Source organism: Chelonoidis abingdonii, chromosome 17 (genome assembly GCF_003597395.2).
Source record: "Chelonoidis abingdonii isolate Lonesome George chromosome 17, CheloAbing_2.0, whole genome shotgun sequence".
In the NCBI taxonomy this organism is placed as follows: domain Eukaryota; kingdom Metazoa; phylum Chordata; order Testudines; family Testudinidae; genus Chelonoidis; species Chelonoidis abingdonii.
In genome coordinates this window covers 41,269,859-41,283,290 of record NC_133785.1, presented here as the reverse complement: position 1 = coordinate 41,283,290, position 13,432 = coordinate 41,269,859, and the positions used below count along the sequence as shown (strand labels likewise).

Sequence of the window (13,432 nt, the reverse complement as noted above, 5' to 3'; positions counted from 1 at the left end):
CCTACTGGATCTGCAGTATAGCCCTAACTAGCACAAACTGCATGGCACTGAACCACACACAATAGTCTTAGTTTTCATTTTTCACAAACAAGAGCACAAAATGTTGGATTTATAAAGAAGCTTCCAGGCTAATCTAAACAGCGTAAGTGGCTTTTACAGAAGAAAGTGTAAACGATAAGAAACTGACAATGCAATGACAGTGTAGGGCAATTATGGGAGTAAGTACTAAGGCTATGTCTATACTATGGACCTTACAGCAGCACAGCTGTACCACTGCAGCTGCGCCGATATAAGGTCTCCCATATAGCTGCTCTAGGCCAGCGGAAGAAAGCTCTCCCGCCAGCATAATTAAACCACCCCCACCAAGCGGTGGTAGCCATGGCAGTGGCACTGTCCATACCAGCTCTTTTGTTGGTGAAACTTATGTTGATCAGGGGGATGTTTTTTCACACCCTTGATCAACAAAAGTTTTTCTGACAAAAGTGCTAGCATAGGCAAAGCTTAACAGTATGTCTACATTTAAATGCTACAACGGCACAACTCTATAATGCGTCAGTGTAGACACTACCTCAACCAATGAGGAGGGTTTTTCCATTTGTGTAGGTAATCCACATCCCTGAGAGGTTGTAGCTAGGTTGATGGAACAATTCTTCCATTGACCTAGTGCTGNGGGGCCTGGGGGCGGGGAGGGGGAAGCATGGGGTGCCAGGCCCCGTGGGGCTCTCCAGGCCCATCCTGAGTGCTCGCTAACCTGCTGCCTGCATTTGTATTTCAGGACAGTGAAGATAGACGTGTACGACTGGGACCGGGATGGAAGGTGGGACCAGGCTGTGAGGAGCCTGGGGGAAGGCGAGGGCATGTCCCCAGTGCCCCACCCACCCCCGTCCAGCTATTGTCTGGTTTTAGGCCTGGTCCTTGGTCTGCCCTGGCCATAACCCCTTCCTCCTTGCTCTCCTGGGGCTTGCCCTGGGCTGCTGCACGTGCCCATCCCACTGCTCTCTTGGCCACCCTGTAGCCAGTGGGTCTCCTCAGCTGGCCTCCAAGCTCTGGGGCCCAGGGAGCCAACCCCTGAGTCTGTCCAGAGCCAGTGGGAGCAGTGGGAACCCACTGGGCCTCACTTCTCCACCCTGCTGGGGCTGCCTGCTGGAAGGCTCCTGTGTCGGCACCAGGGCTGCCCCTTCTCTCATCCTCCAGCCACTCCCTTTCTGCCCTACCTGGGAGGCAGCAAGGGCTAGTGGGCACTGGGCTGAGAGCCAGGACTCCTGGGTCTCTCCCCGGCTCTGGGAGGGGAGGGGAGTGGAGACTGGTGGTTAGAGCAGGGGGGCTGAGAGCCGGGACTTCTGGGTTCTCTCCCTGCTCTGGGAGGGGAGTGGAGGCTGGTGGTTAGAGCAGGGGGTGGCTGGGAGCCAGGACTCCTGGGTTCTTCCCAGGTCTGGCAGTGGAGTCGGGGCTGGTGGGTCAGAGCAGGTGAGGCTGGGAGCCAGGACTCCTGGACTCTCTCCTTGGCTTTGGGAGGCTAGTGGAGGCTGGTGGTTAGAGCAGGGGGGCTGGGAGCCAGGACTCCTGGATTCTCTCCCTGGTTCTGGGAGGGGAGTGGGGTTGAGAGGTCAGAGCAGGGGGCTGTCTCACAGCCTCTGCCCATGGTGTGCCAGGTTATAGTAGGCGAGGCCCCCTGTGCCCTCTCCCCCCACGACAGGCTGAGTGAGTATCTGCACTGCCCACTAACACCTGCCTTGTGCTCACTCTCTGCCCACAGCCACGATTTCATTGGGGAGTTTGCCACGAGCTACCGGGAGCTTTCCCGTGCTCAGAGCCAGTTCACAGTCTACGAGGTGAGGCCTGCTGCTGCCTAGCTCTCCTGGTTCCCCCGCATGTCCGGCTCAGCCCCACTGGGGCTGGGGGACTGGGCCAGTTCTGGGGCATGAAGTCCCCCTCGTGGGCAGCTCTGCGCTGGCAGCTCTTGCAGGGGCCTCACTCACCTGAAGTTTGCTGCAGGGCTAGAATCCAGGCAAGATTCTGGGCTTGGGAATTTAACTGGCAGCAAAGAGGGGCTGTCCGGAATGGCCGGGGGAAATGGCAGCCCGGGGGGGTCAGTGGCCAGGGGAGCTGTCAGAAATAGCCAGCAGGGCTGGCGGTACAGGGCAGCTGATAGTATGGGGGTGTCTCAGGAACAGCCGAGGGGGCTGGCAGCAAAAGGGGACTGGCAGGAACGGCCGGGAGGGGCTATCAGGAATGGCCACGGAGCTGGCAGCCTGGCGGGGGCGCTGTCAGGAATGGCTGGGGGGTATTGCAGCCCCGGGGGGGGGGGGGGGGGTCTGTCAGCCCGGGGGGTGTTCTCAGAAGGGCGGGAGGGGCTGGTGGCCGGGGTGCGTAGGAAACGGCCCGGGTGGTGATATGGGAGGTGCTGTCAGGAGCAGCTGAGGGGCTGCAGCATGGTGGGTGACTGTCGTAACTGCCAGTGTGGCTGGCAGCATGGGGGGGCTGGTTCCCCTTGGAGGGGGCTGGCTAGGAACAGCTGGGCTGCGGTGTGGGCTGCGGAGGGCTGGCAGCAATGGCGGCTGTTCCTCAGTGGGGGCCTGGCAGGAACACCTGGGGGGCTGGTGGTCTGGGGGGTGTGGCAGAACTGCCAGTGGGGCTTGTGGCAGCATGGAGGGGCTGGTTCCCCTGGATGGGCCTGGCAGGAACACTGGGGGGCTGGCGGCAGGGGGGGGCTGTCAGGAACTGCCAGTGGGGCTGGCAGCACGGGGGGGCTGGTTCCCTGGGGGGAATGGCAGGAACATCTGGGGGGCTGGTGGCCGGGGGGCGGGGTGCTGGCAGAAACTGCCAGTGGGGCTGGCAGCATTGGGGGGCTGGTGCCCCGGGGTGGGGCTGGCAGGAACACCTAGGGAGCTGGGGGTTGTCAGGCAGGGGTGTGTGTGCTGATGTTGGGGTCCCTGAACTGTTCCTCTGCTTCCGTCAGGTGTTAAATCCAAAGAAGAAATGCAAGAAGAAGAAATACATCAACTCTGGAACGGTGAGTGAAACCTGCCGGAGCCCCTGAGGGAATCCGCCCCCACAGGCCAGGCAGTGCCCCCAGCTCCCTCTTTGCCCCTTACCCACTGCCCCTTGCCCCCTTGGTGATGCACCCCACAACTCCCTCCCTTCAGCTCGGACAACCCCTGCGCCTGCCCTGCAGCCTGTGCCTGTCCTTGGGGGGGACAGGAGATGGGTGTCTCCAGCTCTGTCTTCCTGCTGAGTGGGGGAGGATTTCTTTGGGGGGGTCACTGGGGAGACAGGGGGTATTTGGGGGGTCTCTATGTGGCAGTGCAGAGGTGTGTTGGGGGCTCTGTCCGGGTGGGGGGTCTCTGACATTCTGTTTCCAGTAACTGTCTCTAGATGTCTCTATAGGGGCCTGTCTCTGGGGACAGGCGGGCCCTGTCTTAGAGGGTCTGACTCTTGGCAGAGGGGGTCTTAGGGGTCTGACCCTGGGGGGGCTGTCTGTAGGGAGGGGGGCCTGTCTTAGGTGGCTGTCTGTAGGGGGAGCTGTCTGTAGGGGTGGGCCTATCTGAGGGCCCTGTCTCAGGGGGCTGTCTGTGGGGAGCAGGGGCCCTGTCTCAGGGATCTATCTGGGGGGAGGGGGGGCTGTCTCGAGGGGCTGTCTGTGGGGAGAGGAGCCTGTCTTAGGGGTCTGTCTGTGGGGAGGGGGGGCTGTCACAGGGGTCTGTCTGTGGGGAGGAGGGGCCTGTCTCAAGGGGCTATCTGTGGGGAGGGGGCCCTCACCCAGGGGGCTGCCTGTGGGGCCCAGTCTCAAGGGTCTGTCTGTGGGGAGGGGGGGCCTCTCTCAGGCGTCTTTCTGTGGGAAGGGATGGTAGTCTTGGGGGGCTGTCTGTGGGGAGGGGGCCTCTCGGGGGGCTGTCTGTGGAGAGGGGGGGCTGTCTCGGGGGGCTGTCTCGGTGGGCTCTGATGTTCTGTCTCTGGCAGGTGACCCTTCTCTCCTTTGCTGTGGAGTCCGAGTTCACCTTTGTGGATTACATCCGAGGCGGGTGAGCGGGTGCCCAGGGACTCTCCCCGCACGTACCCCCCAGGCAACTCTGTTCAGACCTCTGCACTCCTCAGCCTCTTTGGGGTTTGTTCCCCCACCTCCCCGAATCCCCTATTCAACACGGGCTGCACCCGCCCACCATGCCCCCACGGCCCTTGCCTAGCCTCCCGCGGGAAGCCCAGAGGAAGTTGTGCACCCGCTGCTGGCAGCCCCTGGCTGCTGTGCCGGGAGTGGGGAGACAAGCCATGGCCTCTCAGGGGCAGGGGACAGCGGGAGGTGGGAAGAGCTGGCAGAGAGCAGGAGAGGGAACCGGTGCTGCTGGTGTTGGGGGGGCAGGGGTTGCAGGGTCGTCAGGGGCTGGAAGGGGGTCTGAGGGGAGTTTGGGGGAGCAGGTTGGGGATGGGATGGTGGGGAGGGTGCTGAGGCAGCATAGTTTGGGGAGGGGAGTTGAGGTGAGGGAAGCAAGTGAAGGGAGCAGGACTGAGTGGGATGGGGGGAGGGAGCAGGGTAGGAAACGGTTTGGGGAGGGGAAGTGGGGCGAGGAGCAAGTGGGGAATGGCAATGGAGTTGAGGGGAATAGGGCTGGGGGAGCCGGGTTGAAGGGAGTGGGGCGGGGCAGGGGAGCAGGGTTGAGGGGAATGGAGTGGGGGATCAGGGTGGGGGAAGGACAATGTAGTTGAAGGGAGCAGTGCTGGGGGAGCAGGGTTGAAGGGAGTGGGGCTGGGAGAGGGAAGCAGGGTTGAGGGGAATGGATTGGGGGATCAGTGTGGGGGAAGGACAATGTAGTTGAAGGGAGCAGTGCTGGGGGAGCAGGGTTGAGGGGAGTGAGGATGGGGGATCGGGGGGGAAGGGCAATGGAGTTGAAGGGAGCAGGGCTGAGGGAGCTGGGTTGAGGGGAGTGGGGGTGGGGGATCAGGGTGGGGAAAGTGCACCGGAGTTGAGGGGAGCAGGGCTGGAGGACCGGGTGGGGAAGGGAGCTGGGAACACATTGTTGCGGGGCTGGGAGAAAGGGAACAGGGTGGGGAGCTGGGAATGCCTTATTGAAGGTCTGGGGGAGCATTCTCTCACTCTCTCCTCCTGCCCCCGCAGGACACAGCTGAATTTCACAGTTGCCATTGATTTCACGGCCTCCAACGGTGAGTGCCATGTGTGGGCTGGGCCCAGATGCCTCCCACGGGAACTGAGGGACAGCTCAGCCCTGGATCACCCCCGAGCTCCTTTCCCCTTCACCCTTCTCACAGCAAGGGCCTGGGGGTCCTGGCTCCAGGGAGCTGCTCTCCAGCCCATTCTCGGCCCCTGCCCCAGTCCCAGCTACCCGCCCCCCAGACTCTGGGGTCCTGCCACAGGGTTCAGAGGGGCAAGGTGATGGGAGTCCTGGGAAGGGGAGAGAGGGGCCTGGAGAGGATATGGGGGCAGGGGGACCCTGGGGAGTGTCACAGAGTGTGGGGGAGTCAGGGCCCTGCACCCCCCACACTGTGATTTGCAGCCAGCAGGTAAAACAGAAGGTTTATTAGATGACACGAACACAGTCCAACACAGAGCTTGTAGGTACAGAGAACAGGATCCCCTCAGTTTGGTCCATCTTGGGGGACAGGGAGCCCAGACCCCAGCCCTGGGTCTCCCTCCGTTTCCCCAGCCAGCTCCAAACTGAAACCCTCTCCAGCTGTCTCCCCCAGCTCCTCCCCCAGCCTTTGTCCAGTTTCCCAGGCAGAAAGTATCATCTGGCCCCAGCCCCCTCCTGGCTCAGGTTACATGCTCAGGTATCGTCCCGCAAGTGATCACTCCTGATATCCCAACACCACTGCAGAAAGTCCCAGTAAAACTCCCATGCAACATTCCCAGGTCAATCCTCCCCACTCCCTATTCTGTCACTGGTGGCAGAGGCAGGAGGGGCCTGGAGAGGATGGGGGAGGGTGGAGGAAGGAGCCCAGGGTGGATAGGGTGTGTGGAGGGGCCAGGGGAAGATAGGACGGTGCAAGGAGCCTGGGGCAGATAGGTCAAGGCGAAGGGCCCAGGGTGGATGAGGTGGGGGGCAGGGCCAGGGGCCTGGGGCCTGGGGCGGGGTGAGAAGCTCAGGTAGGATGGGGCCAGTGGCAGACGGGGCAGGGCTGGGGGCTGGGGAGCACGGCCCAGGCTAAGGCGGGTGCTGTGTGTGCCCGGCAGGGATCCCATCGCAGCCCACCTCCCTGCACTACATGAGCCCGTACCAGCTGAGCGCCTACGCCATGGCACTGAAGGCCGTCGGCGAGATCATCCAGGACTACGACAGTGACAAGCTTTTCCCCGCCTACGGTTTTGGTGCCAAGATCCCACCTGACGGCAGCATTTCCCATCAGTTCCCCCTGGTAGGAGGCAGTGCCAGGGCCTCTGCCAGCCCCACGTCAGCCCGGGGCTAGGGGCGCCCCTCAGGGCCCCCAGGACTGGGTGGGATGGGTGATAACGCCCCGCGGTGCTCTTGCCCTGGGTCCTGACTGCTGCTTCCACCATGCAGGCCAGGCCGGCAGGAGACAGGGCCGTGTGGGGCATTTTGGAATGGGATAGGGCAGCACGCAGGAGAGCAGGCTCCAGGGAACCCCGCCAGGCCTTCACGGTCTGCTCCAGCCCTGGCTGATCCACTGACTGCAGGGTCCAGTGAGGAGAGCCCTCTGGGTGCAGAGCCCTGGAGAGAGCCCAGCCCCGTGGCTGCCCCCGGCATGTGCACAGCCAGGGCTTTATCCCAGTGCTGAGCGCAGCCTGCCCCGGCTCTCTCCCCTGCTAGAACAGCGACGTGGAGAACCCAAGCTGCGTGGGGATTGATGGCGTCCTGGAGTCCTACTTCCAGAGCCTGCGCACGGTGCAGCTGTATGGGCCCACCAACTTTGCCCCCGTCATCAACCAGGTGGCCCGGTGAGTGGGGCAGAGGCTGCACCATAGGCACATTGGGAGGGTGCCCTCCTGTGCCCCAGAGCCCTGCAGCCCGGCGCTGGCTGCGAGGGGGCTCCGGCTCAGAGCTCGGGGCCCAGCGCTGGCTGCGAGGGGGCTCCAGCTCAGAGCTCGGGGCCCAGCACTGGCTGCAGGGGGCGGCTCCGGCTCACAGCTCGGGGTCCGGTGTTGGCTGCAGGGGGGGCTCCGGCTCAGAGCTCAGGGCCTGGCGCTGTTTGCTGGGGGCGGCTCCAGCTCAGAGCTCGGGGCCCGGCACTGGCTGCGGGGCAGGGAGGCCGCTCATAGCTGGGCTGGGAGCTAGGCCAGGAAGCAGCAGGCATGGCCAGACTTGAGAGCTGAGCTCCAGGGCTGGGCTGAGCAGGTGTCTGAAGAGCCGTGGGCTCTGTGGAGCTGGGGCTGGGCACCCTGAGTGGCAGCCAGGCAGCACAGCTCCCAGCATGGCCCCGAGGAGCCACACCTGGCTGGCGGAGAGAGGGGAAAGTTCTAGCAAACCGCCCTGTGACCAGGGCCCCATGGGGGGCAGAGTGGGGCTGGCACGAGTCCCCTGCCCTCTGCATTGTGCCCTAGCTTGGCTGCTCAGGTGACGGACGGATCGCAGTACTACGTCTTGCTCATTGTCACCGACGGCGTCATCTCAGACATGATGCAGACCAAGGAGGCCATCGTCAATGTGAGTGGGGTGGGCAGGGGCAGGGTCACTGCCGGGGGGGGGCAGGGGCAGCCCGGTCCCACTGCAGGCAAGGGAGCCCTCCTAGGGGAGCTGGGCTGGAGCCAGACTCAGCACCCTCCTAGTGGCCTGGGTCTCCCAAACTCAGCGCTATCCAGGATGGCAGAGACTCGCTCATGTGAGGCTGATCTGGCCTGGCCCCTCCATCACCCGGCCCTTATACGGTATTCCCTCCCCAGGTGGCTCCTGGCTGCTATTCCCATCCTCCCCCCAGCCGTCCCCTGCATGCTATTCCCCCCTCCCTCCCTATGTGCTGTTTCCCTCCCCAGCCATCCCCTGCATGCTGTTCCCCCTCTTCCCCCCAACACCCCTGCGTGCTATTCCCTCCCCCCCTCACCCAGCCATCCCCTGCACACTGTTCCCCCCCAGCCATCCCCTGTGCGCTATCGCCCCCCAGCCATCCCTTGTGCACTACTCCCCCCCATATCCAGCCATCCCCTGCGTGCTATTCCCCAGCCAGCCAGCCACTGCATGCTACTCTCACCTTGCTGGCTCCTGTGGACTATTCCCTCCCCCTTTGCCCAGTCGGCCCTGTGCGTTATTCCCCCAACTGTCTCCTGGGCGCTTTTCCCTCACCTCACCCAGCCCGTGTGCTATCCCCGCCCTCGCCCAGCCAGCTCTGGGGTGAAGTTAGTGCCCCAGCTTGGGACCAGGCTGACTGGGCCTGAGGGCTCCATTCCCTGGGCAGCAAGGCCCTGGAGCGCAGGGATACTGGCTGGGATGCCCGCGCCCCAGCCATGCCACCTGAGTCCTGTGGCAGTGCTGGGAACAGCAGGAGGCCCCAGGCTGGTGAGGCATGGAGGAGCTGCAGGTGGCAGGCCCCAGGCTGGCAGTAACTCTCTCCCTTGCTCTGCAGGCCTCTGCCCTGCCCATGTCCATCATCATCGTGGGAGTGGGCCCAGCAGAGTTTGATGGTAAGTTCAGTGCATAGGTGCATTGTGGATGTGCAGGGCTGACCATGTGGCACTAGCCATGGCTTGAGGCCACTCACAGGGTGCTTGCAGAGGTCTCTCTGCTGGGGGCAGGAGGTTGGAGTCCCAGGGCGCTGGGGGGTGCGGTATGTGTCTGCTGTGAGGTCAGGAAAAACAGGCAGCAGGGTCAGACGCACAGTGCACCCGGGGAAGGGACAGCAACACACCCACATCACAGCACTGGGTCAGCCCAGCCCAGCCTCATGGGGACAGGTGTGCAGGAGGGAGGCAGGAGAGGCTGGTGGCGGCTTGTAAATGTTGACTGGCGTTCCCATCCCCAGCCATGGAAGAACTGGATGGAGATGATGTGCGGGTCTCCTCCAGGGGGCGCAATGCAGAGCGGGACATTGTGCAGGTAACTCATGCCCAGCCCCAACACACCCTGGGCTGCCCCCAACGCAGCATGGCCCTCAGGACGGCGTGGTGGAGAGGGGGACCAGGCTGGGGAAGGACCTCGGGCTCCTCAAGCCCCCAGACATGCATGCAGCCCCCCTCCCCTTGGGCTGCAATGGGCCAGTAGGGCAGCACCTGCTGCGCTCTCTCTCCCTCAAGCCAGAGTGTGATGTTGCTTACCTGAGAACTTGGCCCAGGACCGAGAGCCAGGCTCCGGAGCTCCCGCTCCCTAGGCCAATCCCCTGGGTGGTCCCGGCAGGAGCCCTGCATTGCCCTGTTCCCTGGGGGCACTTGGGGGCCCAGCTCTGTCCCCGCCCTCGGCGGCTGCCGCAGGGTGGTCGGGGGCCCAGCACTGCCCTCCCGGTGGCTGCAGCGGGGAACTGGGGACCCAGCACTGCCCCTCCCCGGTGGCTGCAGCACGGTGCTCCGGGGCCAGCACTGCTTCCCCCCTGGTGGCTGCAGCGCGGTGCTCCGGGGCCCAGCACTGCTTCCCCCAGGTAGCTGCAGCGCAGTGCTCCGGAGCCCAGCACTGCTTCCCCCCAGTGGCTGCTGCGCGGTGCTCCGGGGCCCAGCACTGCTCCCCCCCCAGTGGCTGCAGCGCGGTGCTCCGGGGCCCAGTATTGCCTGTCTCATGTTGCAGTTCGTGCCATTCCGGGATTACATGGATCACTCTGGGAACCAGGTGCTGAGCATGGCGCGCCTGGCCAAGGACGTGCTGGCCGAGATCCCGGAGCAGCTGCTTTCCTACATGAAGAGTCACGACATCAAGCCCCGCCATACTGACCCACAGTAGCTCCTCCTCTGTGCAGCCCAAGCCAATCAGACACTGCTGCTCCTGCCAGGCCTGAGGCTGCACCCCCCAGCATGCGCCCACCTGAGTTGAGCTGGTTGTCGCCCCCTGGATGCAGCCCCGGAGGCTGGCTCGGCCCTCAGGGCTGGCACTGTGCCTCTGTCTGGGGGAGGGCCGCTGCTGACCTGGGCTCCCTTCCCTGCCAGCTGCAGGCAGCCCAGGAGCCTGGGAGCAGAGCAGGGTCAGAGGTGTTCAGCAGTGTCTTGTCAGGCCCCCCCCCCACTGGCCCAATAAGGGGGCGCGGAGCCCTGCCCTGTCCAGATCCTGCCAATAAAGCTTTGTAGGTGCCCTGGTGCCTGTGTCGTGCTGGGTCTCAGGGCAGCACCTTCGCTCAGGCCTCGCAAGCTCGTTCTCCTGCCAGCCCCCCCACTGCTCCCTGCTGACATGGCAGCATCAGGCTAGCGCTCTCGGCTGGCATGCAGGCCTTCCTCCTGGGTCCTTGCCCAGGCCGCAGCAGTGTTCCCAGCAGAGCCAGGCCTGGGCCTGGGCCTGAGATGGCAGTAGGGTGTGGGAGCCACATGCACCTGGGCCCAGTGCCATGCTGTGTGGAACTGCGGCCAGGGGCTGTTGTTTCCTGGGCACCTGCTGATCATGGGCAATGGGCTCCATGCTGCACGGCTCGGCCAGTGCTGCCTCTCTCTGAACCTGACTGGGGCTCCCACTCACCATCTCCCCTGGGAACCATAGGTGAGGATAAGGGGCAACTGGGCCACCAGCTCCTTTGCGCTGAGTGCTCTCCCAGGAAATCCCTGCCTCCATGGTTGCTAGGGACTGGTCGCATTGAGCCCCAGATCCCCCGTGCTCTTCAGTCTGAGCTGGGCAGATGGATGAGCTGGGGGCAGGGCTAACAGGGCCTCAGGCACATCCCAGGGCGTGAGCCCACGATTCATGGTCACACCCTAGCTAAGACCATTTCTTCAGACTGACCCTGCAGCCCTTGGAGGTGGGCATCAGTCCCTGCTCCGATAAATCAGGGCAACTCGCCCAGCCTCAGCTGGGCTCTGTGGGACCTGCTGGGGAGCTCAGCTCTGTTCAGGGCAGGTCGCTGCAGGCAGCTACGGAGCTGGCCTGCCTCCCTGTTCTGGATGGGCCAAGCAGCTGCCACATCCCCACACACACTTTAGTGTGAACACTCCCGGGTGACAGGCTGGGCATGCTGAGGTGGTGCGGTGGGGGACGGGGAAGGGCCAGGACACAGTAGCACAGCTGCCCGGTAGGGGGGGTGAGGGGCTCTGTGCCGGGCTATTGTGTGCTGTCATGCCACGAGGCATTATAGGGCTGGCGCAGCCTACAGCTAAGGAAACAGTTAGCAGTAAAGGGCTTTACTGATCTACCCACAGCACATCAGTGCAGGCTGCATCCTAGCCAGTCCCTGGTCACCAGGCACAGCTTGGTGAGACGTCTGCCAGCCAAGAGCAATGTCCCTTGCATTAACTTCTCTCTAAACGAGCATTGAGGGCCGTTCACCAGCGTGGGCGTGTGTGGCCAAAGCACCCCTGTACGCCCAGCAAGCTGTTAGTTGTGCCGCAGCCCTGAGTATGGAGTCCTTGCAGTCACCCCTCAACCTGAAAGATCATGGCCTGTCCTGGGACACACAGAGCACTCAGGGCCTGAGCCTGCATCACTTAAAACAGGCAGTGGCAGCAGCCCCTCCAGATATCACTGGTCAATGGCAGGTGGGCAGTACCCAGAACCATCTGCCTTCACAGACCCCTCGGGTCCAACGCTCCCCGCAGGAAGCACTGATCCTCTGAGTGGGTTCTGGCACTGCAGCATGGAGCTGCTCTGGGCCCCGCCAACTCACCTTTGCACTAGGCATCACACAGATGTAGACACACTCCAGAGTCTAGGAATGGGCCTGTTCTTGCTCTGCCCCCCACTGTAATCAAAGGCTAAGGTGCTGAGTTTAGGGTCTCCAGTACGGCTTTACTCCTGTGTACCCCACAGCCATGGGGGCTGGGGGGAGAGGGGGATTCTATCATAAATGAAGCGTGCTGTTAGTAGGTCTGGCTCTCTGCTAAGCCTTGAAAGCATTTTATATTATGGTTATGCCTGCGATCGGGGCCCCACTGTGCCGGGTTCTGCACAGCCCCCAGCCTCCCCTCCCTCCAACAGAGCTCAGCCATCATTGTGCCAGGTGCTGCACACACCCACTGTGCATGCCAGGGCTGTACAACCCCCTCCTCGCCCAGCAGAGATCAGGCCCCCACTCCACCGGAAAGCATCACAAGATGAACACTGATAGTCAAGCTCGGCCTGTAAATAGACAAGGGGTGGGAGCGGCAGGGACTTGCCCAAGGCCACCCAGCAGCAGTCAGGAACCTCAGTGGAGGGCTTCATCCACTGGCACCGCTGTCTTTTGCACTCAAGTCCCAGGGGTTTGGGTTTTGGGGAGCACTCGGTGTGGAAACACGTGCACTAGGGCTGGGTAATTCCATGCCCCCTGGTTTGAGAAGAGTAATTAACCCTTGGAACAACTTCCCTGCAGGCCTGGTGGATGCCATGTCCCACAGGGTTTAAACCAAGTGTGGCTGTTTTCTGACAGCTCTGCTCCAGGGGTTATGGAGGGGGGCAGGTCTCTGGCCTGGGTTACACAGGGCTCAGACGAGGTGAGCACCAGGGACCTTCCTGCCTTGGAATCTATGAAGAACAGGGTCAGGCAGGTGTCATATGGGGCATTTCCTGTCCCCAGCCCAGGCACCTGTCCCGCCGCAGAGCAACCAGGCAAAGCGACTGGTGGGGAGGAGCACACAGGTTCCCTGGGTAACAGCACCACCTACTGGCCCCGCACAGGGCAGGTGCTGCTCCCGCTGGCCTCCACCCGCCACGGCACACTTCAGGAGACACCTACCAGCAAAGGGGCCCCAAAATGCCCTTTCCATCCCTCCCTCCCAATGCCCCACAGCCCATCCTCTCTGCGTCCCCCTGCCCATCCCCCACAGCCCATCCCCCGAGTCCCCCTGCCCATCCCCCACAACCCTCCCTTCCCATCCTCTCTGCAGCTCCCTTCCCATCCCCCACAGCCCTCCCTCCCAATGCCCCCCTGGGTTCCCCTGCCCATCCCGCACAGCCCTTCCTTCCCATCCTCTCTGCATCTCCCTTCTCATCCCCCACAGCCCTCACTCCCAAAGTTCTCCTGTGTCCCCCTGCCCATCCCCCACAGCCCACACTCTCTGGGTCCCCCCGGGGCCTATCCTGGGCTGGCCGCAGGCCGGTCCAGCTGGGGCGCCTCCGCGCGGGGGGCGGGGTCTGTTCCTCAACTGCCAGCAGCGAGAGAACCCAGGCGTCCGGGGCCTCCGCGCTCATTGGCTGGGTCGGAGCCACCATTGATTCCCGGCCGCAGATTCGCCTCGCCCGGCTCGGCACTGCCAGACTCCTGGGGGTGACTGCAGGGCACGGCCCACCCCAGCCCGCCAGCCAGCCCCGGCCTCGCCTCGCTGGGCCCGGCTCGGCCCGTCCCAGCCCGCTCTCCTGTCCCGCCCGGCTGTGGCGAAAGTGCGGTTGCTAAGGGCCGCGAGGCGCTTTACCCAGCGGGGCTGCCCCGCGCC

The 13,432-nt window shown here is 63.5% G+C and overlaps 1 protein-coding gene across 2 annotated transcripts in view; it reads left to right on the top strand.

The window, feature by feature from the left end:
• Window positions 1–10,163, top strand: part of CPNE9 (copine family member 9) — a 30,607-nt gene extending 20,444 nt beyond the window's left edge. For both annotated transcript variants that reach the window (XM_032798930.2, XM_032798931.2), the window contains 11 exons: window positions 776–817; window positions 1,757–1,832; window positions 2,960–3,013; window positions 3,961–4,022; window positions 5,111–5,157; window positions 6,185–6,366; window positions 6,780–6,907; window positions 7,511–7,613; window positions 8,527–8,584; window positions 8,923–8,996; window positions 9,675–10,163. In XM_032798930.2, the coding sequence (XP_032654821.2) occupies window positions 776–817; window positions 1,757–1,832; window positions 2,960–3,013; window positions 3,961–4,022; window positions 5,111–5,157; window positions 6,185–6,366; window positions 6,780–6,907; window positions 7,511–7,613; window positions 8,527–8,584; window positions 8,923–8,996; window positions 9,675–9,827 (979 nt within the window). In that variant the 3' untranslated portion in view covers window positions 9,828–10,163. The remainder of the gene's footprint in view (window positions 1–775; window positions 818–1,756; window positions 1,833–2,959; window positions 3,014–3,960; window positions 4,023–5,110; window positions 5,158–6,184; window positions 6,367–6,779; window positions 6,908–7,510; window positions 7,614–8,526; window positions 8,585–8,922; window positions 8,997–9,674) is intronic.
• The last annotated feature ends 3,269 nt before the right edge of the window (window positions 10,164–13,432 follow it).